Source organism: Rhodamnia argentea, chromosome 1 (genome assembly GCF_020921035.1).
Source record: "Rhodamnia argentea isolate NSW1041297 chromosome 1, ASM2092103v1, whole genome shotgun sequence".
Lineage (NCBI taxonomy): Eukaryota > Viridiplantae > Streptophyta > Magnoliopsida > Myrtales > Myrtaceae > Rhodamnia > Rhodamnia argentea.
Window position 1 is genome coordinate 24,115,402 of NC_063150.1, and position 27,719 is coordinate 24,143,120.

The following is a 27,719-nucleotide window of genomic DNA, read 5'->3' on the forward strand; positions in this document are numbered from 1 at the left end:
TGATTTATACTGATGTTGAAATGCTAGCCAGCACCTAACTTAAACACACGTGCTTAGCGCCAATAATTAGAAAAGCTTGTGCAGTAACCTGCTCAAGAGATGTTGAAAGAAAGGCCTCCATCACCTTACACTTACAATCAGTATGCGTAAATGCTTCTTAAACTGTTCTATGTCGGATGGGGAAGTCTTCATGCAGCCGTACAAAATGAACCAACGTAAACTGAGAAGTATTTTCATTCTTCTTTTCGTTTTTCTTTTCCTCTTTTCAAATTGCTGTTTTACATTTACGGTTATCTTGGATTGATTGCATGATGGGTTAACCCATTTTGGGTCTGTAGATGGAGTTTCATCTTGTCAGCTGCTATCTCTATTACTCTTATGGAAACACAACGTTCTTCTCTGGATATATCTTTGTGTTTTCCATCATTGGCCTGTTTTTCTCGTAGCTCTAATCTACGCTATGAAGCTTCCATAGGAGACTCAGCGAGATCTCTTTCAGCGATTTCTGTTTATTTCAATTCAACGCAGGTCACGACCTTCTAATATCTCGAAGTCTTTGCAGGCTTCACTTGCTCCTTGCTCAATTCTAGTTGAAAAAGACCCTGATGACTCGTGAAAGATCGCTTAAAGGTGATAATCATTTTGATTAAAAGGGGGAGGACATGAAAATCTTGTATGGTGTCCCATCCATTTTTGCTAGCTTCCTGAAGTCAACTTCAGTGAGTTTCGTAAAGGATTTGAAAGGTGGGAACTAACTGCCACCTCAACGGTTGAAACTGACAAGGCAACAATAAGAAGCCAAAATATATATTCTCTCCGTCCAACTACCTTTCTTATCCTACTGCTTAGTGCCTTTCAAGTACTCACTTACTCAAAATGATCATGAAGCTTTCCCTCAAGCTCATGAAGGAGCACTCCTCATGGAATCCTTGAAATTTAAGTTATGATAAGTCAACAATCTCATGCTCAAAAATCAGAACAAAGAAAGGGAGAAAGATGAGGCAAAGCTACAGGAGTGTAGTGGAAGACATTATAAATACATATTTTAATGTACATGACTGGGGGTTTCTAGTGTAGCCTGAGAAGTGGAAGAACCCCCTGCGACCTGGAGGTGTTCATTGTTTGGCGGTGGACGGCGCAGAAGGCGTGTTCGCCTCCACCAGGATCGACCACAGCACATGAACGTCCTCACACGGGCATGATTTGACGTCCTCGTAGAGAATGTATATCCCTCTTCCTGTCACAAAATGATGCTGTCAATCTCTGTTCAGAGAGAGAGAGAGAGATTCTAAACGTTGTGGCTGTACACAGCATGGAAACTAGAAGATATAAGCCACTGGACAATTGGAAAGACTGAACAAAGTAACGGAAACGAAAAGCCTATATCAAGATGACGAGTCGACATGCAGAACCCAATTGCCATTTTAGCCGATGAATGGCAATGGCTGCAGAGATGTACAAGTCGTAAAACATGAATCTAGTCTGCGGGGATGAGAACATACTCTTTTTCGGAGCTGAGTGGAGGCGAAACCACATCTTCTTCAATGGAGAGAGGAGGGACTGAAGCCACCCCATGAGGAGGAGGAGGAGTGAGAGGCGCGGCTCATGTGTGGGAAGAAGACAACATTAAGACTCGTAGCGTATGGAGAAAGAGGTGGGGCGAGAGAGCAAAGAGGAAAATAAATATAAGACGTGGGTTTTTCTTCTTTTGCTTCGACGAAGGGTGAAGTCTAGATCATCACCCGGGTGTGCCCAAGACACCTTTTCCACATTCCCTTGGAGTCCAATCATGCACACATCAACAATAATTTTCATAACTCTTGTTGCAATGTCGTTGTCAAAACCTTTCTCTCGTGAGCTACAAGAATCCCCACCCCCCCACCAATCCCAAGCATTACTCTCCACCCTTCAGAAATAAGACCTTGCCTCCTCCTCTTTCGCTATCGACCCTTCACTTGCACCTCAAGCCTCTTCCTCTTTCTTTTTGCTTTTTCAAGTTTTTTATTTTTATTTTTTTTTGGGTTTAGAGTGTTCAGTAGTATCAAAGTTTAGTGAAAGCGAAATCTGGGGGGGCCTTTTTTGTTTGCCTTATACCATTTTGGGGTCACCTCTTGCGTTCTAAGCCTCGTAGAAGAGTCCTTGGCAAGGTTCTTCCTCCCATAAGTCCAATCGTCCCTTTTGGGTGCCTTGGAAGAGTCACCGTGTCAGCCATTTCTTTGCTTACTCCAAAAGTTGACTCACCCTTTTTTGGGCATAGCTCTTGATTCGACTGCATCTCTATCAATTTCCCCTAAATATTACTAGGCTTCTCTGGTTATCTTAACATAAAGAGAAAGGACTGAATCTATGTTAGACATAGGAAATACTAAGGTAATACCAATAATATCGAGACTCAATTTTCTAAAGCGCACGACGATATGTAATGACAGTGCTTGATTTTCCTCCCCCTCGTTTAAAAGAAAGATTTTATCACGACATCGGAAGAGGTTCCCAGAAATCTCTTCAGCAAACAATGTATGAAGTGAGCATGTATGAGTCTCGGATGACGCAATTAGACAACCAATTAGAAATTCCAAAACATTGTTGTCTAAGTGTCAATGTCTTCTTTCGGCATATTGTATCGTCCAACAACTGCCGCTTTCGCTTGTGTATAAGTAGATACAGACGAGTGTGCGCAGGGGGGAAAACATCATTCTCGGTTCTCTAATTCACCACCTACCTGAAACAGACAACTATCCACGTCGAGAAACTGAAACATTGTTGACCAACTTGTTTTGGAGCTCAATCTGAAACTGATCCAATTAGACTGTAGGCCCAGTCTCCATAATGAAGTGTCTCGGCCCATTCTTGTGGACATCCTGCCCATACTGTTTCCCATGACAAAGTACCTAAATTCACTTCATTTATGTATGTTAGATATCGGCGGTTGGAATTCTTGAATAGCGATATGGTGTTTGACAAGATAAGTTACAAGTGAAAAGAATCCTGAATAATAATCTCCAACAGCCGTAACGCGGTTACCTAGCTCTTTTGCTCGAGTGGCGCTTAGCCTTAGTCCATTGAGGCCGGGCCCAATTCCTCGATGAAAGGGTTTGAGTTCAAAGAGGCTGGGCTCCAAGTCCTTCGGAATCGAGCACGACCCTATTGCTTGTGCCTGGGTCCACGGACGTCGATCTTGGGTCCATTGAGGCTAGGCTCGAGACCTCGGTGCCCGTATCCTAATCCATAGAGGTTTGGCTTGGGTCCTCCCAAGTCTAGGCGGGGACCTTGGTGCATGTGCTTGGTTCCCTTAAGGCCAATTCTAGAGCCTTAAGTTTTTTTAAGAAAAAACACAATCGTGCACACATCGAGAATGGAAGCATGGCCTTTGACATTAACAAACAACATGACCAATATATGTTTTTCTATTGAGATGGTGTAACTTCAAAATTTTACCATAAAAAGCTCATTTTTTTTTATCCAAAAACATAAACTAGGCTGGTTCCCATGTAGAACTGTGAATCAAATCGGAACCAACAAGTACCTAGTTCCAAAGCCTCTTTGTTTTCAGTCGTTAGCATGCCGCTCACCCGCATTTCCACATTGCTCATGTGCCATGCGCCCATGATGCGACTCAAGCACCTTAGCTTCCTTACGTATCGACGAGCCGGTCCATGGAGTCGACCATTCTTTAAACGATTTAAGGAAAAAAAATTGCTAAGAATTGGAGCTCTGGCTCCATCTAGGTTGGGTTTATTATGGGTCGCTAATATTGCATTATAGAAAAAATGGGTCAATAAGAGTTAAATGGATATGTTTGGATCGGATCATTATTACCCGACTCAAATCCAACTTGACCCCGACCAGCTAAGGTGAAGTTTCAAGGCAATTCTTGTTGACATCCTGCCCATAGTGTTCACCACGACGAAGCATCTAATTCACTCATTCATTAATTTTTGTTATCGGCGGTTGAAAATCTTGAACAACAATACGAGGTTTGACAAAGATCAGACGGAAGGGAAAAGAGTCCTGGAGAGTCCTGGTATATACTAACCCAGGTCTCATTAGAGAGCCTCGGGGCAGTTATTGCATAAAATATTTCCTCCGGCCTAAAGCACGAATTGCACAGAAAGTCCAGAGTTGGAGATTATAAGATTCATTGTGAGAAATTAGAACACCCAAATATACTTGGAAGGATATAAAGGCAGAGTTAGACTTCAGTATTGTCCATTTCTTTTTTTACCTTTTTAATTGATGAAAGAAAAATATTTAACGACAAATCACGATATTCTTTTTAATTAAGATCATACGTCTCTCTCCCGTCTTCTGGGAGCTCTCTAAGTCTCTCATGGCGTCGTATACCAAAAAAAAAAAAACTCTCTCTCTCTCTCTCTCTCTCTCTCTCATTTATATACCTTCATAAAGAAAATTATTACCTATTTCATAAATAACTTTCGAGTTTCGCCCCTCTCAATCTATATCTTGGTCTTTGACCAAAAAAAAAAAAAGAAAAGAAAAAACTTATATCTTTGTCTCTTCACTAATTCGTGAGTTGTTTTCAATTGGTTTTTGGGTTTCAGCTAAATATCGAAACATATGTCATTTTCCTGAAAGACGACTTCCTAAAAAATATTTTTCAAAAAGGCCATATTTTTTGCGAAATATGCCGAGTCCGGGGCTCCGTTTGTTTCACGAAAAATATTTTTTCGGAAAACATTTTCCCCAATTTCCGGTGTTTGGGGGGCGGAAAATTAGCGGTCAATGGAAAATATTTTCCGGTCAACAAAGAAAACCTTCTAAAACAAAGGAAAATGATTTCCTCATTTTGAGAAGAGGAAAACATTTTCCACACTTTTCATTCTTCCTCTCTTTCAACTATTTTTTCTTTTTAATTACTTTTTTTCTTTCTTTTATTTTTTATTTATTTTTTCAATTTTATTTTTCGGATAAAATTTATTTTTTAATTACTTTCTTTATTTTTTTTTCCTTTTTTCTTCTTTTTTTTATTTTTTAAAAATATTCCTTCTTCTCCCTTGACTGGTTGCCGGCCATGGCCACAACCGGTGGCTAGCCAAGTGAAGCCTGGCATCGCCGGCCTCGACCAAGGAAAGTTATAGCGAGGAGCAGAGCCATGACGTCCGTACTGAACTCCTCGTGCTCCACGCGGACCTCGGCGGCGAACTCGCCATGGAGGCGCCGGGGAGGATGGGGCTGATATTCACTGCGGCGGTGATGGCGAGGAGGCGGTGGGGGGAGGGGGTGACGCACGTGTTCCCGCACGATGTGAACCGACAGGTGGAGAGGGCGTACACGGAGGAGTTCCCGTGCATGAAGTACAAGGTGGAGCACATGGGGAGGCTCTGGCATTTTGAGATCCCGCCGTCCCATAACGTGAACGCTTCACGATTTTGTTGATGACGTCTTTATCATCCTTTTTTTTCCCAGTTTTGGTATCATCGTCTTGTTGTTGTTACACCATATTGTGTGGAGTTCGTGTAGAGAAATTTTATGAAAAATTTAAGGAAAAAAAAATTGAAGCGTGTTGAGAGTGGGATTTTACGACGTAGTTGACGTTGACGAACGGGTTGGTGAGGCACTCGACGGCCAATTTTGAGTCGTTGCCGAGGGTGGCCTCCGGGAGACGCTGCGAGACCTCCGTGACGCAATCGACGGGGACCACCTACTTCCCAGTGAACGCCGACAGCATCGCGGGCCGGGACGACGCCCGAGCTCCGAGCACCGTCGCCTCACGCTTCCTCTGCAACATCGGTGGCATGCTTCGCGTGCGCTCCGAAATCAAAATTCATATTGCTCGGTGCGGAGGATTATATTATGCGCAACGCCTATCTCTTTCGGATTTCTCTCTCTATCTCTAGAAATGAGAGCTGAGAGAGAGAGAGAGAGAGAGAGAGAGAGAGAGAGAGAGAGAGAGAGGAGACTTTAAAAAAAGTGACCACCAGAGTCTATTTTGAAGAAAAAAATAAGACGAATTTTTCTTATCAAACGGCTGAAAACATTTTCTGAAACATTTTCAAGTTTTTACCAAACACCAGAAAAGAAAGTCATTTTCCTGGAAAATGACTTTCCGGAAAATATTTTCCGAAAAAGTCATATTTTCCGCGAACAAACGGAGCATTGGTCTCTTCACTAATAAGTGGGTTGTTTACAGAGTTTGGGACGTCCAATGATGTAAGTTTTAAAATCAAAGGCTCGTGACATATTGGCCCTACTCGTTCAGATCGATGAACAATTTTCCCAGGCAATAGAAAAGTGATTTTGGCCACCAACGAAACTTTTTCTCTCTTTTTTTTTTGTTGGGGGGGGAGGGGGGGCGATTTTCATTTCTGGGTCAACTCAAAGTAGAATTTCATTTCATCTGATCACATTTCATTTGCATTTCATCTATCATCAAGTTGGCGCATTCGTTTTATTAAGAGAAAGGGTGATTAGTGTAAATTCACTTGGCAATCTTTTAATCAGATCTGCGCGTTTCCCGCGGTGGTGGAGCCCGCATGTGCTTGGACGTGGTTTTTGTTATATTTGAGGAATCATGTTTGATCCGAAAATTGAACTATTTCCTTTTAAATTTTTTTTTTTTTGCTAGAAACTTCAAGTGTTGCCTATTAAATTTGTTTAACAACTACAAGTATTTCCCAGCACTCATTAGCATCATCAGAGAAATTCCGAAAAGTAAAAATAAGGCGCCATTTGACATTTCTTTTTAATTAGGAAAAGAATTGAAATTTTGGAGGGTTGAATTAATTGGATAGATATACTGATGAACCGATACGATGGCGATTCAGATAGTTTTTAAATTACTGTTTACTATATTATTTATTGTTCATTAGGTTATATAATAATGTTTTGTAGCCAGAAATATGTTCTGGTTGGTTCTCCGATATCGAATAATTTCAAGAAAATCAACATCAAATCGTTATAGAGAAAATCCAAACTAAGGATTTGAAGTTGGATTTTCTCAAAATATGATCTAGAGCGCACATTATTTCAAATAAGAGTTTGAACTCGCCGATAGACTTAACTTCTGCTGGCTGGCCGGTAGAATTTTTTGTTTGCATTGACTATTGATTGGATCTTTGTGGGAAAGAAAGAGTTGGGACGGACCAAGAGATGGAGCACCTGAAAACCATAGGGAAATGCCTTTATCGAACTGCTTTACCTATCATCGCATAGTGTCTATAACCAGGGGTACTAGGTGAACAAGTTGATTACAAATATTGTGTGAAGCACATATCCACCTAGCAAGAAGCCTAACTTTTTTTTTTATGACTCCGGACACGAAAGGCTACTGTACTCGCCTATCTAGCAGTTGCCAATCGGAGTTGACAGGGAGTCTACCTTTCTTTGCCAAAGACCCATAAGTTCCCTCCATATGCTTTTCTTCCCTGAGGAGAGGGAATACAGAGCGAACTTATAAGGAGATCTCTCTATCATATCGGGGAGTTCATTCCCGTATCCCCCTAGAGCCTTTTAAGGACTTGCCCAGGTCCAACTAGTTCAATTCATTCATTAGGTGATCAGATATGCAAATATAGCTCACAAACAACAGGGCAAAAAGACTTTTTCCCTTCCTCATTTTAGTTTACTAAATAATGTGATTGCTAAAAACACAACAAGTAATCATATCAAATGGAACACATAAGGCTGCCTTTGATCGTCGGGATAAAAGTCATAATATCTTGTGTTTGGAAAATATACAGGATATAATAAAAGAGGATATAGCCCGAATAAAAAAAAATCCTAATTGGATGGAATAGACCCATATAAAACTTTCAAGAGAGAAGACATGAGAAAAATCGAGTTTTTCCTACAATCACCACCTTTTCTCCGCACCGGGCCGCCTCTTTGGCGGCGGTGACCATCAAGTGCGTTCACTTTTCCAACGGGGCCGGACTAGGGTCTCGGGTCGCAAAGTTAGGTATCTCCACGACCTCATTCTTTAATCGATTGTTTGGTGTAATATGAAATTACGTCATTCGTTCTTTAATTGTTTGAACATTTTCAACATTCAAAAGGAATCTCAACATGTTTTGAAGATCTCGAGACCGACCATTGACTTGCATAAGTGCATCTTCAACTTGTGAAAAGAGGCCGAATAATTCGATTGTTCAGCATTTGTTTACTCATTCAACCGGACAACGAGCAAGGTTGGTAGATTATTCTCAAAGAATTTGACTTCAAATGAAGACTCTTGGTTCTACTGAGTCTGCTCGGTTGATGTCATGCTCAAATTCAAATGGCACAAATCTTTGATCAACAATAACTTACTCATTGTAACTCACTACTGAATAATTTCTAAAGCATCCGGATGTTCCAACGAATTAGAGTTGATTTTAGCGCACTTTGCCTACTTATCCGATTTTAAATTCGCAGTTCACTAAGTAATAGATAATATATGACAAAATTCTTGGATTTCTTATCCTATCCTATTTAATTTTATCATGACTAGAAATTCGGACGACCAAATATAGCTTAAAATGTTAAGTAAAAGTGAATTAATACATAAGACAAATCAATGAATAATAATACAACTCGTCTCATTGTTCAATTCTCGTGGTGTCCTATTTCACTCCTTCTTACCTTGATAAAGCAAGGGCACCTCGAGACTAAGCTTGGACCGGCATCGTTCGATTGACTTAATATTGGCTCTGTTTGATTCAGCATTGAGAATGAGTATTGGGGTTCTAAATTCCCTTAACTAAATGCAAATAGTATTTGGTTCATTTTTTGGCTCACTTTGGGGAGATGTAATTGCATATCAAATGATCTCCAAAGTCCTTTGAGCTAAAGGACTTTGGTGAAATGCAACTAATTTTTTCTTTTAAATTTATCACCTTGGCTTGTTGCCACCTCGTCGTCGCTACCGCCGCCCATCTCCAGCAGCCACCCGCCATCGCCCACCACCGATCGGCGACCGTTGCCCGCCGCCCACCACCGATCGCTGCGCACCGCCGCCTCCTCCCACCACCTTTGACTGCCACTCTTTTTTTTTTTTTCAAAATATAAAAATACTTTACAAAGTTCATTTTTCACCAAACAACATTTACGTCAAAGTTATTTTTTAATGTGTTTTTAAAATACATTTTACCAAACACTACTTATATTTTAAAAAAGACATTTAGCCTAAAAGTATTTGTATTTTCTCAATGTTCTTTGATCAAATACTGAACCAAATAGGCTCGTTGTTCATGCATGAATTTACACATCTAATGCAATTGGCTGCTCGGTGTGTGCGCATGAAGTAAAATATAAGGAAAAGACGTATATAACCTCCTCTCCTTCTTGGGCGACTAAAAGGCGCTTCAAATATATTTTTCCCGAAAAGGCATTTCGATTTCCATTCCGAGTCGGACTTGTCAGAGAGACTGGAGGGCAAAGAAAGAGATGGCAGCTCTCGTCTTCGGCCGTTCAGTCGCCGCGCTCGTCGCACCGGTCATTGTATCTGTCATCGCGTACAAGCATCTCAACAAGAAGAAAGCTAGTAATTACGACGTGTTCCTGAGTTTTTGCGACGACGATGCTCCGAAGAGCTTCGCCGATCGCCTCTACAACGGCCTGGCCGCTGCTGGAATCTGTGTGTTCAGAGATGACGATTGGCCCCGCCCGCGCGAGAAGATCGGGCCGGATCTTGTCCAAGCCATCAAGAACAGCAAGATCTCGCTCCCGATCCTGTCTCCGAAGTACGCTTCCAGCAGACGGTGCCTCGATGAACTGGTTCAGATAATGGAGTGCCGGAATGATAGCTCGGGGCATATTGTCTTGCCCGTATTCTACGGAGCGGAGCGACGTGAACTGCATGGTTTTGGCCAAAAACTTCCGGACGAACGGAAGCGACAAGCGGTCATGGAATTCAGTTCCTTGAAAGGATGGGAATCTCAGAAAGTCGCTAATGGGTACTAAATTTTTTCACCAAAACCTTGTTAAGTTTATTGTTTTAGGGAGGTATTGCTTGCAGAAAAGGTAGGGGTGAGGATAAACTGTTATATGTTTGTACCTCTCCGTCTGTCCCTGTGTTTTTGTGATAATTCTTGTTTTATAGGGTACGTTACTTTCTGTTGTCATCCGTAATTTCTTTTTTAACTGGCCAAAAATTTCAAAATATGATTCATATCCATTAAATAAACTAATTTCAAGATTCGTTAGCCACAATTTCTTCTAGTTCTGTAAAGTACGTTAGACTCGCTCACAATTAAGAGAAATTAACGGGGTTCGTCATGTGGAGCAACCCTGCGATTGCTATACCCACTTCTATCTTAGCAAATAAAATGAGGCATGGAGGCGTTACAAACAATGATAAACTTGTTTATTTCATTTTGTGCTCTCCTCAGATATAATATCAAATTAGTGTTGCCATGTATTTGAAATCTTGCTTTATTGGGCAGGAATGAAGAACAGTTGGTCAAATTGGTTGTCCGGAAAGTTCTGATAGAATTGAAGAAAGCGCTTGAGCCGGTTATTTCTGAGAATTCGGTCGGGATTAAAAGTCCTATGAAAGATATTATGGAATTTGTGGATAATAGTCATGGTTCTACCCTATTTATTGGAATCCATGGAAGGGGTGGTGTTGGTAAGACAACTCTCGCTAGAGTCATCTACAACAAGCTCTCTAGCCAATTTGACCATTGTAGCTTCATCGCCGATGTTGGGGAATCATGTAAGTGCAATGGTGTTGAGAATTTGCAGAGTCAATTAATCTCGGATATCCTAAAAGAAGAAAATCGAGTGTATGACAAGGACGAAGGAATTAGCTTCATCTCATCGAGGTTTAAAGATAAGAAAGTTCTCGTTCTTCTTGATGATGTGAATGCTAATCATCAGTTACAGGCTTTAGCTGGAGAACGAAACTGGTTTGCTCTAGGAAGTCGAATCATTATTACCACAAGAAATAAGAGCATTCTTGATTGTGCCAAAGTGGACTACGAGTACAAGCATAAAGAAATGGATGAAGATGAAGCTAAGATCCTCTTTTCTAGACACGCCTTTCGAAGGGACTCTCCCCCTAGTGAATTTTTGGCTCTCTCAGATCTTGTGGTATCTATTATTAGAAGGTTTCCTCTAACTCTTGAGGTTCTAGGTTCCTATTTTTGTGGAAAGAGTCAAGCATCATGGATTCATACTATTCGAAGCTTGGAAAACTTGCGGGAGACAGGAATAAAACAGATTTTGAGGATAATCTATGAAGCATTGGAGTGTGAACAAAAGAAAACATTTCTGGATATTGCTTGTTTCTTAGTTGGGAGTGATTCAAGAATTGCATCCTGCATGTGGGATGCTGGTGACTTTAATCTGGTGGTGGAAATTGAAGAACTGATATTTATGTCATTGATAAAAATTGGAGATAATCATGAGCTTAGAATGCATGATGAATTGAGAGATCTTGGTAGGGGAATTGTTCGTGAAGGATATTGCAACGAGCCCGACAATGGCCGTAGATTGTGGGACTACGAGGAAGCCTTGAAAGTGCTAGAGGGAAGTAAGGTAACCACACATCTTTCTTTCCTCCCCCAGTCCTTGTTCTCTTGCTTCAATTGATGTTAATCCTCTAATTAATGTTGGTTCTAAATGAAAAGCTCTTCCTTTTATTACTGCACTTTTTTTATTATTGATTTAATCAGGAACTAGAAGGTAGTCAGTTCTAATTAGGAAGTGTTGCAGTTTCTCCTCAAATTTCAGCCTTTACACTCGGTCTGGATTGAGTGATTAGAGGGAATGGAAAGTATTCTGATCATGATCCCGGGAAAGAAAATAAAAGAAAGGAAATGCTTTGATTTTATTATGTTTGTATGCTAATGAAAGAAAAGAACGGTAATGAAGGGCATTTGGTCATTTCATGTTTGGACTTTTCTCTTTCTCTCTAATTCCTCCTAATCCCTCCACCTTAACCGAGTGTTAAAAGTTTTCCAAGTCATGGCCATTAATTGTGGGGATGGGCTCAGGGCCGGGGCCGGGGCCCCGGGTTGTCCATCCTTATCGCAGGAGTGGAGCTTTGCCTCATGATTGCCTCGGGCCCCGAGTTGTCCATACTTGATTTCTCTCGCTTATAGTTTGTGAGCTTGTCTTGTATTCTATGTGAGTAAAATTCTAGTACTTTTACATATAGACTTACGTGTACACTTTTTAGTAAAGCCTCTTATCTCCGGCATGTGTTCTTTGTAAAGAAAAGTACTCGTTGTTCTGTAATAAAGCGATTTATATGGGTATAAAACACTTGCCACAATACTATGGTAAATGTGCTTCAGCTTTGACTTATTTCGTAATATCTTGGATGGGGTTATTTTCAGACCTTATCTGACTAAATCCTCTCCAGTTTTACCAAATAGATGAAATTTCCTCAGTGGATTCCACATTTCTACATTTTGCTTATAGTTTCGTTCTGATTGCGAATTTTAAGGATTATGTATAAAATTAGATTTCAGGCACACATGGTCTGTGCATTTATATTAGTATACGTGGGTTAATAGCAAAAGGAATTTGCCAATTCGTTTTTTGGCGTAAAAGTAATGTATGCACTCTTTTTTCTGGTCAATATGAGAACTAAGCTATATTAGTCAACTTGGTTGTTTAGTTGCAGTATTTATGATCTCCAGTCTTTTATATTTGTAGGGAATTGAAAATATTCGGGCGCTTTCTCTTGACAAAGGCAACTCAAAGGAAACCGTTGACATAGACAGCTCAGAAAGAATAACTGATCAAGGAAGTCAGATTTACACAAATGAACAATTTAAAAATTTACCGAGTTTACAGTTCCTTCACGTGAGTGCTGCAACTTTCATGGGAGATTTCAATGAAACATTTTCCAAATTAAGATGGCTTCGATGGGAGAGATGTCCTCAAACTCTGAAGGCTAAGAATTTTGGTGTAAAGGAATTAGCCGTACTCGATTTGTCAAGAAGCATGATTGCAGATAGTTGGCAAGGATGGAGTTCAATCAGGGTAAGATGGAAAAGCATTGTTTCCCCTTTCTTTTGAATTATAATCACTTCTAGCTAACCCCGTAACATTTTCTTTTTTGCAGTCGGCAAAGATGCTAAAAGTGCTGAACCTTACAGGCTGCCGTTCTTTGAAAAGCACTTTCTTTCTCTCAGATTTTAAAAATTTAGAGATTCTGATCCTCAGAAATTGTGACAAGCTGGGGAAAATTGACTCTTCTATTGGAGACTTGGAGAACCTAGTTTCCCTTGACTTGAGTGGATGTTTGCTCCTCGATGAGCTGCCAGTAGGAGTGGGAAATTCGAAAGGACTAAAGGAACTTCTTCTAGATCAAACTCAAATACGAGAAATTCCTTCATTTATTGGTTCTTTGAGGAAGCTGGAGATGCTTAGCGCGAAGGAATGCAAATCATTGGCTCGACTTCCGGACTCAATATGTCATCTTGTGAATTTGTCGACCATTGTCTTATCAGACTGTCTTGCGCCTCTTCCAGATGGCATTTGGTCCCTTGTGAAGTTGCGGCGATTGTCATTACAAAACTGCTGCCAACTGAGACTGATCCACGTCTCAATTGGTAAGTTGGAATCACTGACTGAATTGGTACTAACTGACACAAGCATTATGGAATTACCTGAATCCATAGAAAACTTGCAGAATTTGGAAATTCTGAATATCAGTGGGGCGGCTATAAGAAAGTTACCCAGTGCTATTGGAAAGTTGAGAAAGCTCCGGGAATTAGATGCTTCGTGGTGCATAACACTAAGTGAGGTAACTTCAAGCATTTATGATCTTTCTTCCCTCCAACGCTTTGATTTGCTTGGTTGCTTGGAGCTTCAATCTCTGCCCAAGCTCCCTTCCAACTTAACAGTTGTTGGTGTCACCTGCAAGAGCGCCGAATTGCCTTCATTTTCTCACTTGATCCGTCTAAAGCAACTACGACTTCATAACTGCAAATCTCTCATATGCATCCCAGAGCTTCCCTCAACACTATTAGAGCTTGAAGTTTCAGGATGTGAAGCACTGCAGTTCTTGACCCCCCTGAAGGCAGTTAAAGATTTCAAAGTATCATTGAAAAGGTTAGACATCATTCGTTGCAAGTCTGTGGGAAAATTGGACCTTTCACAATTAAATCATCTGAGAGTATTGTATGCTCTGGATTGCAAAAATATACTTGAAATTGGAGGTCTTGACAGATTGAGTTGCTTGGAAAGCTTGACTATCCAGGGAGCCGACTCCACTGAGTTAGACAAACCATTTTCGGCTGTTAGGAAGCGGGCATATTGCTTAACACATTGAAAAGCTGGACCTTTCAGATTTGAGGATCTTCATATGTTGGTTGTTCTTGGGAGACTTGGATATCTTTGGGTGCACTTCCTTAAAGAGGCTGCTGGACCTTAGAAAACTAGAGCGTCTGAAGATATTAAATGGCTAGGAACTACAACAACTTAGTCGAATTTCGCTGTTCCGATAGGTTGCAGTTTTTGGAAAAGCTGAATCTTTGAAAGGTTACTAGATTCATGTTGCCTGGGACCCTGAAAGAGTTGGACATGATGTCCAACTTGACCAGTATCGTATGGTTGTAGAAATTGCTGGAAACTGAGAAAAAACAGCCATTTGATTGGACAATTAGATTTTCTGGATGCAAACTCGCCCAAAACAATACCAGAATTTTCTGGAAGGTGACTCCATCAGAAGCATGATTCCTTTGCATAATGTGTATGCGGATGAGTCATAGAAGTTGAGATGATCTATTATTCGTGACAAAGGCATGTCAAGCAGGTAAGCGATCTCATTTCTATTGAAACATGTTGCTCAATCTTCATTAGTATTTCTTGTTCGCAATTTCTTGTTAAGATTAAATTACATACTTCATTGGTATTTCCTGTTTGCAATTTCTTTTAATATGTATTACACACTTCTCATTAGTGTTTCCTGTTTGACAGTTCGTTGTTTTCTGTCTTTCATATATTTAAGGACTCCTGGGGAAGATCTTGGAAGTCATTTTGATGCTTCCACAAAATCTTCTTCCTGATCATGCTGGTAATGAAAATAGATCATAAGGCCTTCTAAGTACGTCACTTGTCATTAGTCTCCATGTAAGATTCTTCATCATCACATGATTTCAATCATTATCAGCATCTGCAAGGTGCAAATGCCGTATACATTCAATTTGCCTTACACGTAATACCTATTTTGTTTCTTTCATTTATGCAGAAAAAGAAGATTTTTGATGTCTGATTGATTCTAGATTGCTGGTATTAAAGACATATACAGGCATTTGATTGCATCAACCAAACATATTATGCTGAGAACTCACATATTTTTTTTTGTGTCAAAAAAATTAAACTTACAATGGGGAACTAATACAGCAGCTTGTAGAAATCTCTTAGTAAATTCAAAATGGTTGATACCGTTATAGGTACATAACCAAAATCAACATGGAGAACTCGGATGTTGCACTGTTCCTGGACATATTTTACCAACTTGATACATTTTGAGATTTGCTATTCTCCCTGGCTAATGTGAACTCCTTACGAGTTTTGTGATGCAATGAATTTTTTTTTTCACTGAATTTAATAAGCAAAATATTCAGCAATTCGTCTTCTCGTGAACAATCTTTTCCCAAATTTCTGTTCCACTTGTTCGGGGCATTTGAATCGTATGCCACCCAAGGAAGATTTGTTTCATTGTTGGCCATTGACTAAACCTTCCAATAGCAAGTTATTATCTTGCTATATTATCTTGCTCACCGAGGAAAATTAAGTGAATGGGCAAATCTCAAAATCTTGAGGAAGGACCCCAGCTACTTGTTTGAGGTTCAGACTGTTTTCTCCTAATTTTCATCTCCATTTGGGAATGAAAAGCTTCTAGACCAAATGACTTCTGATGGTCATAAAAATATCTATTCCAACAGTTAAGACTTTGTAATCTGGCTGTTTTGGCGACCTCCTGTTGTTTTTCGGATATAATTTTCTCATTTTTCATGTTGTGTTGTGGTTTTATCTCATGGAACGTTTGAGGAGTCCTAACAGTGGATATCCCGCTCTGTTTGTACCGAGGATATGTGGATGTGAGCTTTTGGATGACTATATCGGATGATTGACGAAAATTCCATTATGTTGTCTTAAAAAATTTAAAGGGTTAATATCACAAAAAACCTTAAACTGATACATATGTTACAAATTTATCCAAAATTAAATTTTGAATCATCAATGGATTTCCATGCGGATTCTGTTTGGGGTTTTTGGTGACCTAAAAATTAGCTTGGAAGTAATTTGTCCCGGTTTGGGGATTTTTGTGATATTAACACAAATTTAGAATATTCTTTGGATGCAGCATATTTTCTAGGTACTGCCACTTTCACATGTACGTGAAATTTAGTAGGCATGGGACTGTGCAGGGAATCATCGCTTGATTTATCACGTGATCGTCCAACAAAAATTATCCAAGCTCTCAATCCTTCTTTGGACAACCTCAATTCCAAGTCTTCGAAGGCCAGACATGGTGTTGGTAAAGAGAAACCTCATTGAAGCCTTAAATCAGTCTGTACAGGCAAGAGGAATCTTTCTGGAGACAAAAGCACAGGTCGAGCCAGGATGAGAAACGCCACTTAATTTGCTGAAATGTTCGGCCCTTCTCTGTTGGCTGGTATCTTGTCTGTGGTCTATCTATTCATATTATAGTATTTTTGTTGCTCCTTCGTGGGCTTATATGGAGCGGACACCTGTCACTTGGCCTATTTTTCGGTTGTCATCTTACTTTTTCTTTTCCTTTTTAGTGTCTTTCACTCCTGTTTATTCTCCCATTGAGAATCGTTGAAAATGAACTATTCGGGCCTATTCTTTTTCCATTCTGGGACGACATATCATGTGACCACAAGTTCTTCTCCAAAAAACGTGTGTTACGGAAACAAGACACTAAAAGTGTCATAATTTTCTTGCTGCGCTTACTTTAGTACCAATTTTTTTAACGATCACTTTAATGTCTTTGTTATAAAAAATGATTACTTTAGTACCATCGTCAATTTGTGTAGCAAGAAACTCAATGTGACATTATCTTACTGTAAATTTACCTACGTGGCTCTCCATAAACCCAATTAGCAAAATCTCTAAAGAAACTGATTTATTTTGGCTCTATGAGTTTGGGTTTAGGTTTACATTTAGAAATTTTATTTTTGAAAAATTATTAATGGGTTCTCGGAACCGGACCAACTACAACCAGTTCCAATTTTATGGAATTGGGAACCGAGCGCTTGAGAATCGGACCAAATTGGTTGGTATGGTTTGGTCCGGATGATTCCGGGTTCAATTGATTTATTATGCTCAGTTCTAAAAGTTATGACATTTTTAGTGCTTTTTTTTTTCTCAAAAAAATTAGATAATATGGGATACATAACTTATTGTCCTTTCATCATTTCATGTTTCAATGTTGTAATTAAAATCAATGATAAATGAAGTTGATCGAATAACATAATGATATCTAGACTAATTAAATAATAAATTAGCCACTAATTGAATAATATGATAATGCATCTCAATGCCTTATTTTTCCGTAGTTTCATCTCACGTTAAAAAACTTTTGCTAACAAAAAGAACTACGTGATTATTTCGCGGAATACTTTTAGGCAAAATGGCATAAATGGTACCTAAATTTTGACCAAATGTGTAATGTAATCCCTAAACTTTTAATTTGATCAATAGAGTCCTTGAACTTTAACTCAACGTGTAATGTGATCCTTGAATTTTTAATTTGATCAATATGGTCCATGAACTTTTGGAACATGTTCAACTTGGTCCTTGAACTTGAATAAATGGAAGGACTACATTGAACATTTTTTTATCGTTCAGGGATTAAGTTAAATATGTTTCAAAAATTCAGGAACCATATTGGTCAAATTAAAAGTTCAGGGACCATCTTGTGTAATGAGTTAAAGTTTAGGAACCATATTGATTAAATTAAAAGTTCGGGGACTGCATTGCACATTAAGTAAACTTCAAAGACTATTTGTGTTATTTTCTAAACACTTTATGACAAAGGAAAATACTTTTCATGAAAAATTATTTTCAAAGAAAATTGATTAGTTTTCATTTGTTTTGTGATGCTGAATAGCACATAAAAACTTATCTTAAGATAGAATGTCAAGAAGCCACCGAGCGTTTGTGGTAAAAGACTTGTTATGCTTGAAAAAATTATTTTCTTTATTCAGAATACTAGAGTACGTTTTCCTAATTTTAAGTGCGGGTCTTTTCTCTAGTCGGAACATCAATGTTCTTTTATTGGAAAAATTGTCAAAAAAATCATAAACTTTTCACACTTTTGTCAATTCAGTCCTAAACTTTTTAGGTTTGTCGATTCAGTCCTATACCTTTTCACTTTGTCTTGATTCAGTCATATTTGCCGAAAATTGCTAACGTGGACGCCGACGGTCCTATGTGGCACTGCCGACGAAAATATTTAATATTTTTATTTTAAAAATATAGTTTTTTTTTTGGCTTGCTTGCCTTAAGGCCGGCAACCCCCGTTGGATTAGGGCTAGCAGGGGTCGCCGACCCCCTAGAGAGAGCCTGCGAGGGTCGGCGACCCCCGGGGGTCCTTGGACGAGGGCCGCAAATCCCTCTTGGCCGAAGGCGAGGGGTTGTGACCTCACCCTCACGAGCCACGATGAGGGCGGGCGAGGGTCTCAACCCCTCGCCGTCGGCCGCGAGGGATTCGCAACCCTCGCCTAGGGACTCGTGAGGACCCACCGACTCTCGCCTAGGGGTTGGCAACCCCCGCCGCTCCTTGCCCAAGGGCCGGTGACCCCCACCGGCCCTAATTAGGTGGGGTCGCCAGCCATGGAGCCAGCAAACCGAAAAAACGGAAAATAACAAATAAACATTAGATTCTTTCAAATAAAAATATTTGAAAATTATTCACGTCAGCGCCGGATGTGCCACATGCGACGATCGGCATCCATGTCACCAATTTCCGGAGAATAGGACTAAATCCGCACAAAGTGAAAATGTTTAGAATTGAATCGGTAAATTTAAAAGATTTATGACTGAATTGGCAAAAGTGTGAAAGGTTTAGGACTTTTTTGACAATTTTTCCTTCTTCATTAATTAACTATTTTCAACGAACCAAATTCATGAAAATTTGAAAAATTAATTCATAAATAACTCAAACAAACACACCTTGAAGTGTGAATTGAACGTTAACGTCATGGATAATAAACATCATCAAACCAGCTTTAGGGCATAGTGAAGCTACAAACATAATTTTCTATGGTGTTTTTATAAAAAACGAAATTACTTAGGCAAAATTTATTTCTTTTTTGAGTGTTCACAAGAAAATTGCTTTTCTCCTATGTTAGTGTCACGGATCGAGGTTTTCGTGGCGTAATTGATCGATCATATGGCCGAGAAGCACCTCAAGACACTTTGCATCTAGTGTTTTCCTAGGATTTCTAAATTTCTCTAGAATATTTTCAGGGGTGGGCGATACGATAATTGTTCCGTGCTCTAGAACCTTCATATTTAATGTTTGTAGTTTGTTAGATGGAGAGATGCAATGTAAGCTATTGGATCGAGATATGATCAACGGCTATAATAAGAGGCTCTCCACTATATAAAGAAAACTCTCTCTCTCTACGATTCGGGTGATTCAAGAGGTCTTCGGGAAAATGCTAAGCTTAGGTGCTCCAACGATCCAAAAAAGTCTAAGTCGCCAAGCTTAGGTGCTTCAATGATCCAAGAAAGTCTAAGTCGCCGTATGAATTGACCCTCAAGAGTCGGCCCGTGACACTAGTATATGCTCTAAGTCTAGTTATGATAAGTTTGATTGAACGTTTACAAGCATTTTTAGACCTTTAAAAGCTCTTGAGCCTAAGTTTTTGTGTTTTTTTAACACAATCTCAAAGGCCTTTTTGGCGCAAGGTTTTGCTTCACAGATGCTCAAGTTCAAGGCAACTCCCCTTGCTTTGAACTTCAGCATTTTCATAATGCAACTTGAGGGGCCAATGATTTTTTTTTTCCCTCCTAACTTTGCCCTCACTGGACTATTCTTTTTTTTTATCAATTTACCCTCTCACAAGCAAAGCAGAGATGGGGTTGTGCCACCATGGTTCGTGTGGTCTCTCGCTAGGGTTGCGCAATCTCGCAGCCCATCGCCTGGGGTTGCATGAGGTCCGCACCGCATGAGCTTTCCTCTGTTTTCCTTTTTGTTTTTATTTTAATTTTTTTATGCAATAAGGACTTTACAAGGTGTTTAATAAACACCATTTGCTTTTCTTATAATACAACTAGAATTTTTTAGTGAACACTGTCAAATGCTTCTTATTGAGTTATTTCGCATAGCTTTAATTGTCAATTGTTGATATTAATGCTCCATTTGTTTAGCGAAAGATGAGTGATTTGAAAAATATTTTTTGAGAAATGATGGCTCATATCACTTACGAAAACTATAAAAAAAAAGGATATTTTCATCGTCTACGCAAATATTTTGCACAAATTATTGTTGGTGATGAAAATATCTTTTGTTAATTAATTATTTCAAGTAACGCATGCAATCATACTAAAAAAAGTATTTTCCAAATTACTTATGTTTTGCGAAATAAAGGGAGCCTTGTGAATTGATACCAATAGTATAATGAGACCTCTCTCACTAATTAAGAGTTTTAGGATGCACATGCAAGTTATGTTAGAGATATCCCATATCGAAAAATTGGTGTGCTATAGAATAGTTAATATATCATAGTTGGTCTGTAACTCATTGAGTAAATATATTTATAGTCTTAAGACTATCATTTGTTTCGATTAACAGTCTTGACACAAGAAAATCCAAGTAAACAACTTGCTGTACGTTTGAACCAAGTCCTGCTAAAAATTTACAACACTTTCTTACGCAGCTCTTCCACAGACTTAGCCAGACTGACTTATCATAATCTATTCATTCTCGTACTTTTCTCAATTCTTTTCCCTGACCAACGACCATTCACAAACTTTTAGACCCTCTGGTTCACTTTTTCTAATCCAAGTTCCTTGGAATGCCGCCAAAAACCATACCATGCGCACCTCAGATCATGGTTTCCCCAGCTCTTTAATAAGGCTTCTGCGCACGGCAAGTACCGCCAGGTTCTTTGGAGTAGAGGTAAATTTTAGACTGGAGGCACGACACTCTGGCCATTCAAACCATCTTAGCTCTTTAGGGAGACGGATAGGACCTTGGAAACTAGTCTCAACATTGATCATTATGAGAAACTTCAACATTGTCAAGTTTGCAAAAGTATCAGAATCGATTTCTATCTTTTCCGGCTCTGGTAGGGCCAATACTATGGCTTCTACTGCATCTCTCCCCTGCACACATACAGATACAATGGTCCTGTTATATTTAGTAAACAAAAACCCTACTTGAATCCAAGCTCACAATGTTTGATTGGGAAAGGAGGAAAAAGAACCTTGATGTCCATATCAAGTACTCTTACCTCGTTACTTGATAGTACGTCGACAACTTCTTGATGGCGCCATAATCTGCTACGTTTCGTGGGGTTCTCCCGTTGTTTTTGGTCAACAATCTTCTTACCCATTAACTCAATCAAATCATGCATTTGTAGGGTACCATTCTCATCCCTTATCAAGGACCTCCGAATGAGGTCATCTACTCCACTAGCGGCGTCGAGATCACAACTGTCAAGAACACCTTCGACGTACTTTCTACTCCACCCATTGAAGAAGCAAGCAATGTGGAGAAAAATTTCCTTTCTGTCTTCATCCAATCCATCATAGCTTAGTTTAAGCACAGCATTGATGGTTTGGTCAGGGCTTTTGACGAATTTATTCAGTTCACCTTCCCATTTACGCTCGCTGCTAGCACAGAAGGCACAACCCAACACCTCTAGAGCTAAAGGAAGGCGATGAGTATACTGCAGAGCTTTATCTAAAAGATCTTCTCTTATTTCTACTTTTCTGTTTCCAGAAGCGTACTTCTTGAAAAGTTCCCGAGCCTCGGCATCCTCTAGAGCCTTAACTTCATATATACAAGCTCCATTAATTTTGAGCACACCCTCGTCCGTTGTTGTAATAATGATCGTACTTCCCTTACCAAACCAATCATGCGCTCCAGCCAAAGCATCTGTTTGGCATATGTTATCCACACCATCAAGAATAAGGAGAACCCTTTTGCGACAAAGTTTCTCCTTTATTGAATTAATTCCTTCGTGAACACTGGGAACCGGTATTTCTTTCGTCATTAGAATTTGGGATAACAATTTTTCTTGCAAACGAGCCATGTTTGGGGATTCTCTCGAAGTTCCTTTGATGCCATCGAGAAAAACGGAACCTTCGAAATCTCTAAAAGTAGAATTGTAGAGAGCTTTGGCTAATGTTGTTTTACCCATACCTCCCATCGCCCATAATCCGATCGTGAGAGTTTCGTCCCTAGACTTCATATTCCACTTTGATTTCAGCTCACGCACTCGGGAATCTATGCCGACAGGATACTTGGCAACATGCAAAGGTCTCCGGTTTAGCTGTATCGAGATCTCCTTTACAATGCTTTCCACGAGCTCCGCTTCATCTCTGATAGAAAACAGGGGAAGTTGGACCGCTTTTCTTTTTTTTCTTTTTTTGCAAGCGATCCTAGCAATTAAGATATGTTTTTTCTTAATTCACAACTTCCACAACTTTTCAGTTCTCAGTCTTAACTTCATCCTGAAACTTCACGAGACATGCCTGGGCTTTGGTTCATAATCCAGCAGGGTATTGCCACACAGATATCAAAAGAAGGGATGTAACAGTATTGAGACAATATAACAATTCCTAGAATTTAATTGAGTAGAACAATGACCTCTGTTGTATTTTTCAAAAAAGAAATGTTTTCTTGACAATACTGTCAACGACAGTATAATTTCAACTGTAGATCCACATACTATCATCGCATGTTTTACATAAAACACTTTTTGATTGAGATATCCCGTGATCAGAAATAACTGATCGTACATAAAACACTCTTTGATTGAGAGATCCTATAATTAGAAATAATTGATCGTTAGACTGTCGGACTAGCAGCTTCCTTTTAAAAATATATTAGTGGAATGACAACCTATTTCGGTATATGAACCAACAAAGTAAGAGCTATATCTATTGCAATCCCTAGTTTTATTCCAGGAGTATTACGACTGTGCATAAAAATATCTTCTCTTTTTTTTTACCTTAAACAGCATAACAACGCCAATTTATCAAAAAGAAGGCATTTAGAAAACCTACTTGAACGCCCTGCTTCCCAATTGGATGGGGGTCCCGGTCGTGAACTGCGTGATGACCCTGAAAAATAATACCAAGAGTTAGTACCAATTCACAAAATACTAAACGAACCTTGGAAAGCCCTTGACAATTGCTCCCCCGTTATGCCATTTAATCCAGTTTTGAACGAAGTTCTATGTCGTCAAAGTACTCAAAATGCTAGGCAAAAATTTAAAAACCTCGTGACATGATCCAATGATTCATTGGAGAAATAGATAGCAACCACCATTTCATCTAACGCGTAGTTTTGCCATTTCACTGAACATACGTCTAGCAATTAGTTGATGTAGTCAATAATATCTTTGTTAGGCCCTTAATAAGTCCGTAAACTACTACATCTAAGGCCTGTTCGGACCTTAGAATCCTTTAGATATAAAACACTTAGAGGGTGTTTCCCCGTCTTTAGGGAAGAAAAAGATATGAATGGTAATTGGGGGGTGGCGGGCGGGAAGGTGGACTCCATATCAACTCCGGTTAGCTATTGTCGGGTAGGGACGTGTAGAAGCATCCTGCGCCTGGAGTGAGTTATTGGAACTTCGGCTCTTGCGTTGTCGGCCTGTGCTTCGCACAACGCTTATTAACCAACTTGCTGGCAATGTATCCTAATTAATAAACAATGTGAATTGCTGTTGGAAAAATTTTGTTTGGGAAGTTCATACCATCCATATTGTAATGATCTAATATTTCAATTCTTCCTTATTTCAGCAATAGCATATTGTTTCATAAAGCTAAGATCCAAATAGGGAAGAAAGTAGTGTTTCCACCGCTCTGATACTCAATTAATTTTGTTCCACTTCCACTTGATCCCTATCTCATGGCCTTCACACCCGAAAGTATTTTATGTGGAGGACACATCATGGACAGCGATGTCGCGGTGTGACCAATCAATGACCACCCTACCTGGAGCCAATTGTCTAATGCTCTCAACTCAAAACACTCTCGTGCAGACGGAGTTTCCCCAAAAATTCTCTATGCTTCATCAAGTTAGCTTTGAAAGATCGAAATCACCTAATACTTTTTCATATAGTAACAAACGAAAGGAAATGATCTTTAATGGAAAACACAAGACGGATCGAAGTGGACTAGCAGTCTGCTTACCCATCATTGAACTCCCACCCTGACAAATTCCCAGCGTCCTCAAGAGCTTTCTTCCATTTCTTCACATCCTCCTTGCTGTACTTCTTTTCGTGACTATCGAAAGCTTTTTTATAACTCTTTCTTCCTTCTCTAACTTCTTTGGGTTCCACTTTGAAGAACACTGGCAGAACGATGAGGTCGTCTGTCTCCTTGCACTCCATCATCTTGACGACCTCATCCAGACACCACGCCGAGGAGGCATAGTTCTCGGAGAAAAGGATGAGCGCAATGCGCGATTCCTCAATCGCCTTTGTGAGCGCATCCGATATGCGCTCTCCTTTCCTGAGTTCCTCGCTGTCGATGTAGGTGTATATTCCTCTCCGGTCCAGAGCTTTGTAGAGATGGCTGAGGATGTTGTCGCGGACGTCGGGGCCTCTGAAGCTCAAGAAGACGTGATAGGTCCTCTTGGGTTGTGGAGGAGAATCCATTGGAAGAACCAAAAGTAGGTCGAGAACGAGCGATTCTCACTGTGCTTGAGGGGGTTTGTTCGCTATTTGATCTTGTTGCTTATCCCTGGAGTATGCAGATGCGCAACTTCTGTTTTTTGGGTCAACGATAGACAAAGATCAAACTGTGAGAGGGTGGGGTTTGGTTTGGTGCCCTTCCCAAAAAATTATTTTAATGTACCTTCTGAAGATATTAAAATAATTTTTTCCAAAGCATATTCCCTTTTTTTTTTTGTCAAACCAAAGCATATTCTGAATTACAAAAAATATATGAAACATAAGTAGAAATTATTAGGATCAATACCACGAAAAATTCTAAATTAGTACACTTTTGACAAAATTACCATAAATTATTTTTTTACCACGAAAAATCCTAAATTGATACACATGCGGCAAATTTACCTCAAACTATTTTTTTGACCTTGGAAATTCCAAACTTGTATACTTGTGATAAATTTATCCCAAAACTAATTTTTTCATAACCAAAAATCAAAAATTGGTACACCTGTGATAAATTTACCCTTTGTTAGTTTTCATTAAATTGGGTTAATACCTTGAAAAATCTCAAAGTGATACACTTATGATAAGTAGGAGATAAAAATCTCAACCAAATATATCTATTAACCGCCACGTGTCATCCAACTCAGTAATATGACAGCAAAGTTTAAAGAAAACTAACGGATGGTAAAATTGTCACAGGTGTACCGGTTTAGGGTAAATTTTCACGGGTGTACCAATTTGAAGTTTTTCATGGTAAAAAAAAATAATTTGAGGTAAATTTGTCATAAATTTACCAGTTTGGGATTTTTGGTGGTATTAACCCAAATTATTATGGAGCCAACTTCATCAAGAATTTGTATTTCACAACATGCTTCTATTCTTACAGTCATCGAAATATTGTTATGCTAGCAAACTTCAATGAAACTTTATGTTTTATGTAAATCCCCCCTCGCGGGCTTAATACAAGATATTTTTGTACTCGCAACGGAAGAGAAAATTACCAAAACAGCACATACTATCTTTGTTTCGTTGGAGAGAAGCATACTGATAATGAGCTTGAGAACTTTTTACTCTAATTGGTTAAATTAATTGTTTAGTGTTGTTTGGACCTTAACTCATGTGTGCGATAATCCTATTTCTTCAAAAGAAAAGTGCGTCGGCCGTTCTAAATCTTATGTCCAAGATGCAATCAAATCTCAAACTTTTCAATTGATTCAATTAAGTCACAATTTTTTTTTCAGAAAGTGCAATCAAGTGAGGGCAATAAACATTACGTGGCATTGCACAGAAGTCATCCGGTAATGCTTACAAGGCACTTAGATTGTAATTGTCAATATAATTTTTAAGATTGAATTTCATTATTTAAAATGGTTTGGACATAATTGAACCAAATTGATATGTTTGAGACTCAATTTTAGAATGAAAATCAAGAAAATTTCAATAAACCTCTTTTGCTAAACCATAAAGGAAATATCCATTAATCTAGGGTCTATGATGATCACTTTTATTGCCTACAAAAATAAATTAATAAGAAAAAAATATATTCGTCTCCTACGAAGTTGTTAGGCAAAAATTGTCATCCATAATAAAAATATTACTTGTAATCTAATTATTTCAAGTAATATAACAATTCGTTTCCAGGAAAATATTTTTTTCAAGATGTTCTTTTTTCACCTATTCAAAATCCTTAGCTTAAGCAACACAAGCATAACCAAAGATGAGATTTTGAATAGGGGTGATCGGCTCCCGATTCGGTCCGATCCCACCTTGAAATCAGCACAAGCAATATAACCAATCGGGCCGATTTGGTCCGATCTTATTCAGGTAATTCTCGATTCGATCGGTCCATTATACTCAACTCTATTTTCGAAGGAAACTTTGTTGTTTAATCTCATGAAAAATTGCCACTGTTTTTTTAATCAAGGGCGAGGCGGCCCGCGTGCCAAGCATGTGCTTTCAGCTGTCAGTCAACAAATGACTAATCAATCAGCGGGCACTGGCGTAAGCATATTATTTAATCTAAGACACATTAGCTAGTCCAAGTTGTTCTTATCTTTTTTTTTTTTTTTCCGTTCGGGCAAGTTGTTCTAATCGATTAGGCGACTTTATCGGGCCATACGACTTTATCGGACATTATCTTTGTATAGTGAAAGTAGAATCTCATTTTGTTTTGATTACATTTCCTTTGCATTTCACCTACCCTCAAGCAAATCCAGGAAAAAGCTCAGCCGGTCGGTGGACGAGCGAGGTCATGCATTGCCTTTGAAAAGAGGAAATATTAACTTTTCCATCTGCAATGGTGATCGGTGGTGGGCCACAACGGGCTTCCTGCCTTCTAATCAAATATTAACACAGAATAATCAAAGGTGCAAATCCATGGGAAGGGGACAGAGCAGAAAAAAGACAGTGCTCCGCTCTGGACATCGGCATTGAAAAGGTCAACTTTATTAATTAACTCCGACGCCACGAGAATACATATTCAACAATGTTGAAAGAAAATTCAATACCCTTCTCTATTATTTGAGATCATAAAAAGAAGAGAAATTGTTAGTTGAAAAATTTCAATCAGGAAAAGAACTAAAATGGTCTAGGTAAAGATTAGCTCGAAGTCGGCGTTAACATAACGGCGACCCGATAGTTTACATTACCATTTTATCAGTTATTGAGTAAGTACATGGTTACCATTCAACTTTGAACTCACGTGATGAATCTTGTACCTATATTAAGGTAAGATTATTGGCTTACTTCTCTAAAAATTCACACTTTTAGGTTCAATCCAAATTCATTTCGAACTTTTTCTTGTCTAAAAACAAAAATCTGACTCTCGTTAAAGTTGTTTTTGTTTTTGTATCTATACAATAAATAAAATGAAAAAAAAAGCGTTCTAGGGCCAATAAGTTCGATTCCCAACTCAAAATTGGGAATGGATCG

The 27,719-nt window shown here is 39.1% G+C and overlaps 2 protein-coding genes and 1 long non-coding RNA gene across 3 annotated transcripts; 1 reads left to right on the forward strand and 2 right to left on the reverse strand.

The window, feature by feature from the left end:
- Positions 1–903: 903 nt before the first annotated feature.
- Positions 904–1,866, reverse strand: LOC115728407. The gene is made up of 2 exons (XR_004013827.2): positions 1,503–1,866; positions 904–1,237 (listed from the first exon to the last, which is right to left on the reverse strand). It is a non-coding gene; the product is annotated as an uncharacterized LOC115728407 (long non-coding RNA).
- Positions 1,867–9,296: 7,430 nt separating this feature from the next.
- LOC115727592 (disease resistance protein RUN1-like) lies at positions 9,297–14,710 on the forward strand. The gene is made up of 4 exons (XM_030657832.2): positions 9,297–9,890; positions 10,380–11,475; positions 12,601–12,930; positions 13,013–14,710. Exons 1-4 carry the CDS (start codon positions 9,382–9,384, stop codon positions 14,222–14,224), a joined length of 3,147 nt encoding a protein of 1,048 aa, XP_030513692.1. The 5' UTR covers positions 9,297–9,381; the 3' UTR covers positions 14,225–14,710.
- Positions 14,711–20,925: 6,215 nt separating this feature from the next.
- Positions 20,926–24,846, reverse strand: LOC115727599 (disease resistance protein RUN1-like). The gene is made up of 4 exons (XM_030657841.2): positions 24,304–24,846; positions 23,170–23,226; positions 21,390–22,482; positions 20,926–21,261 (listed from the first exon to the last, which is right to left on the reverse strand). The coding sequence occupies exons 1-4, from the start codon at positions 24,768–24,770 to the stop codon at positions 20,986–20,988; spliced, it is 1,893 nt and encodes a 630-aa protein (XP_030513701.1). The 5' UTR covers positions 24,771–24,846; the 3' UTR covers positions 20,926–20,985.
- Between the last annotated feature and the right edge of the window lie 2,873 nt (positions 24,847–27,719).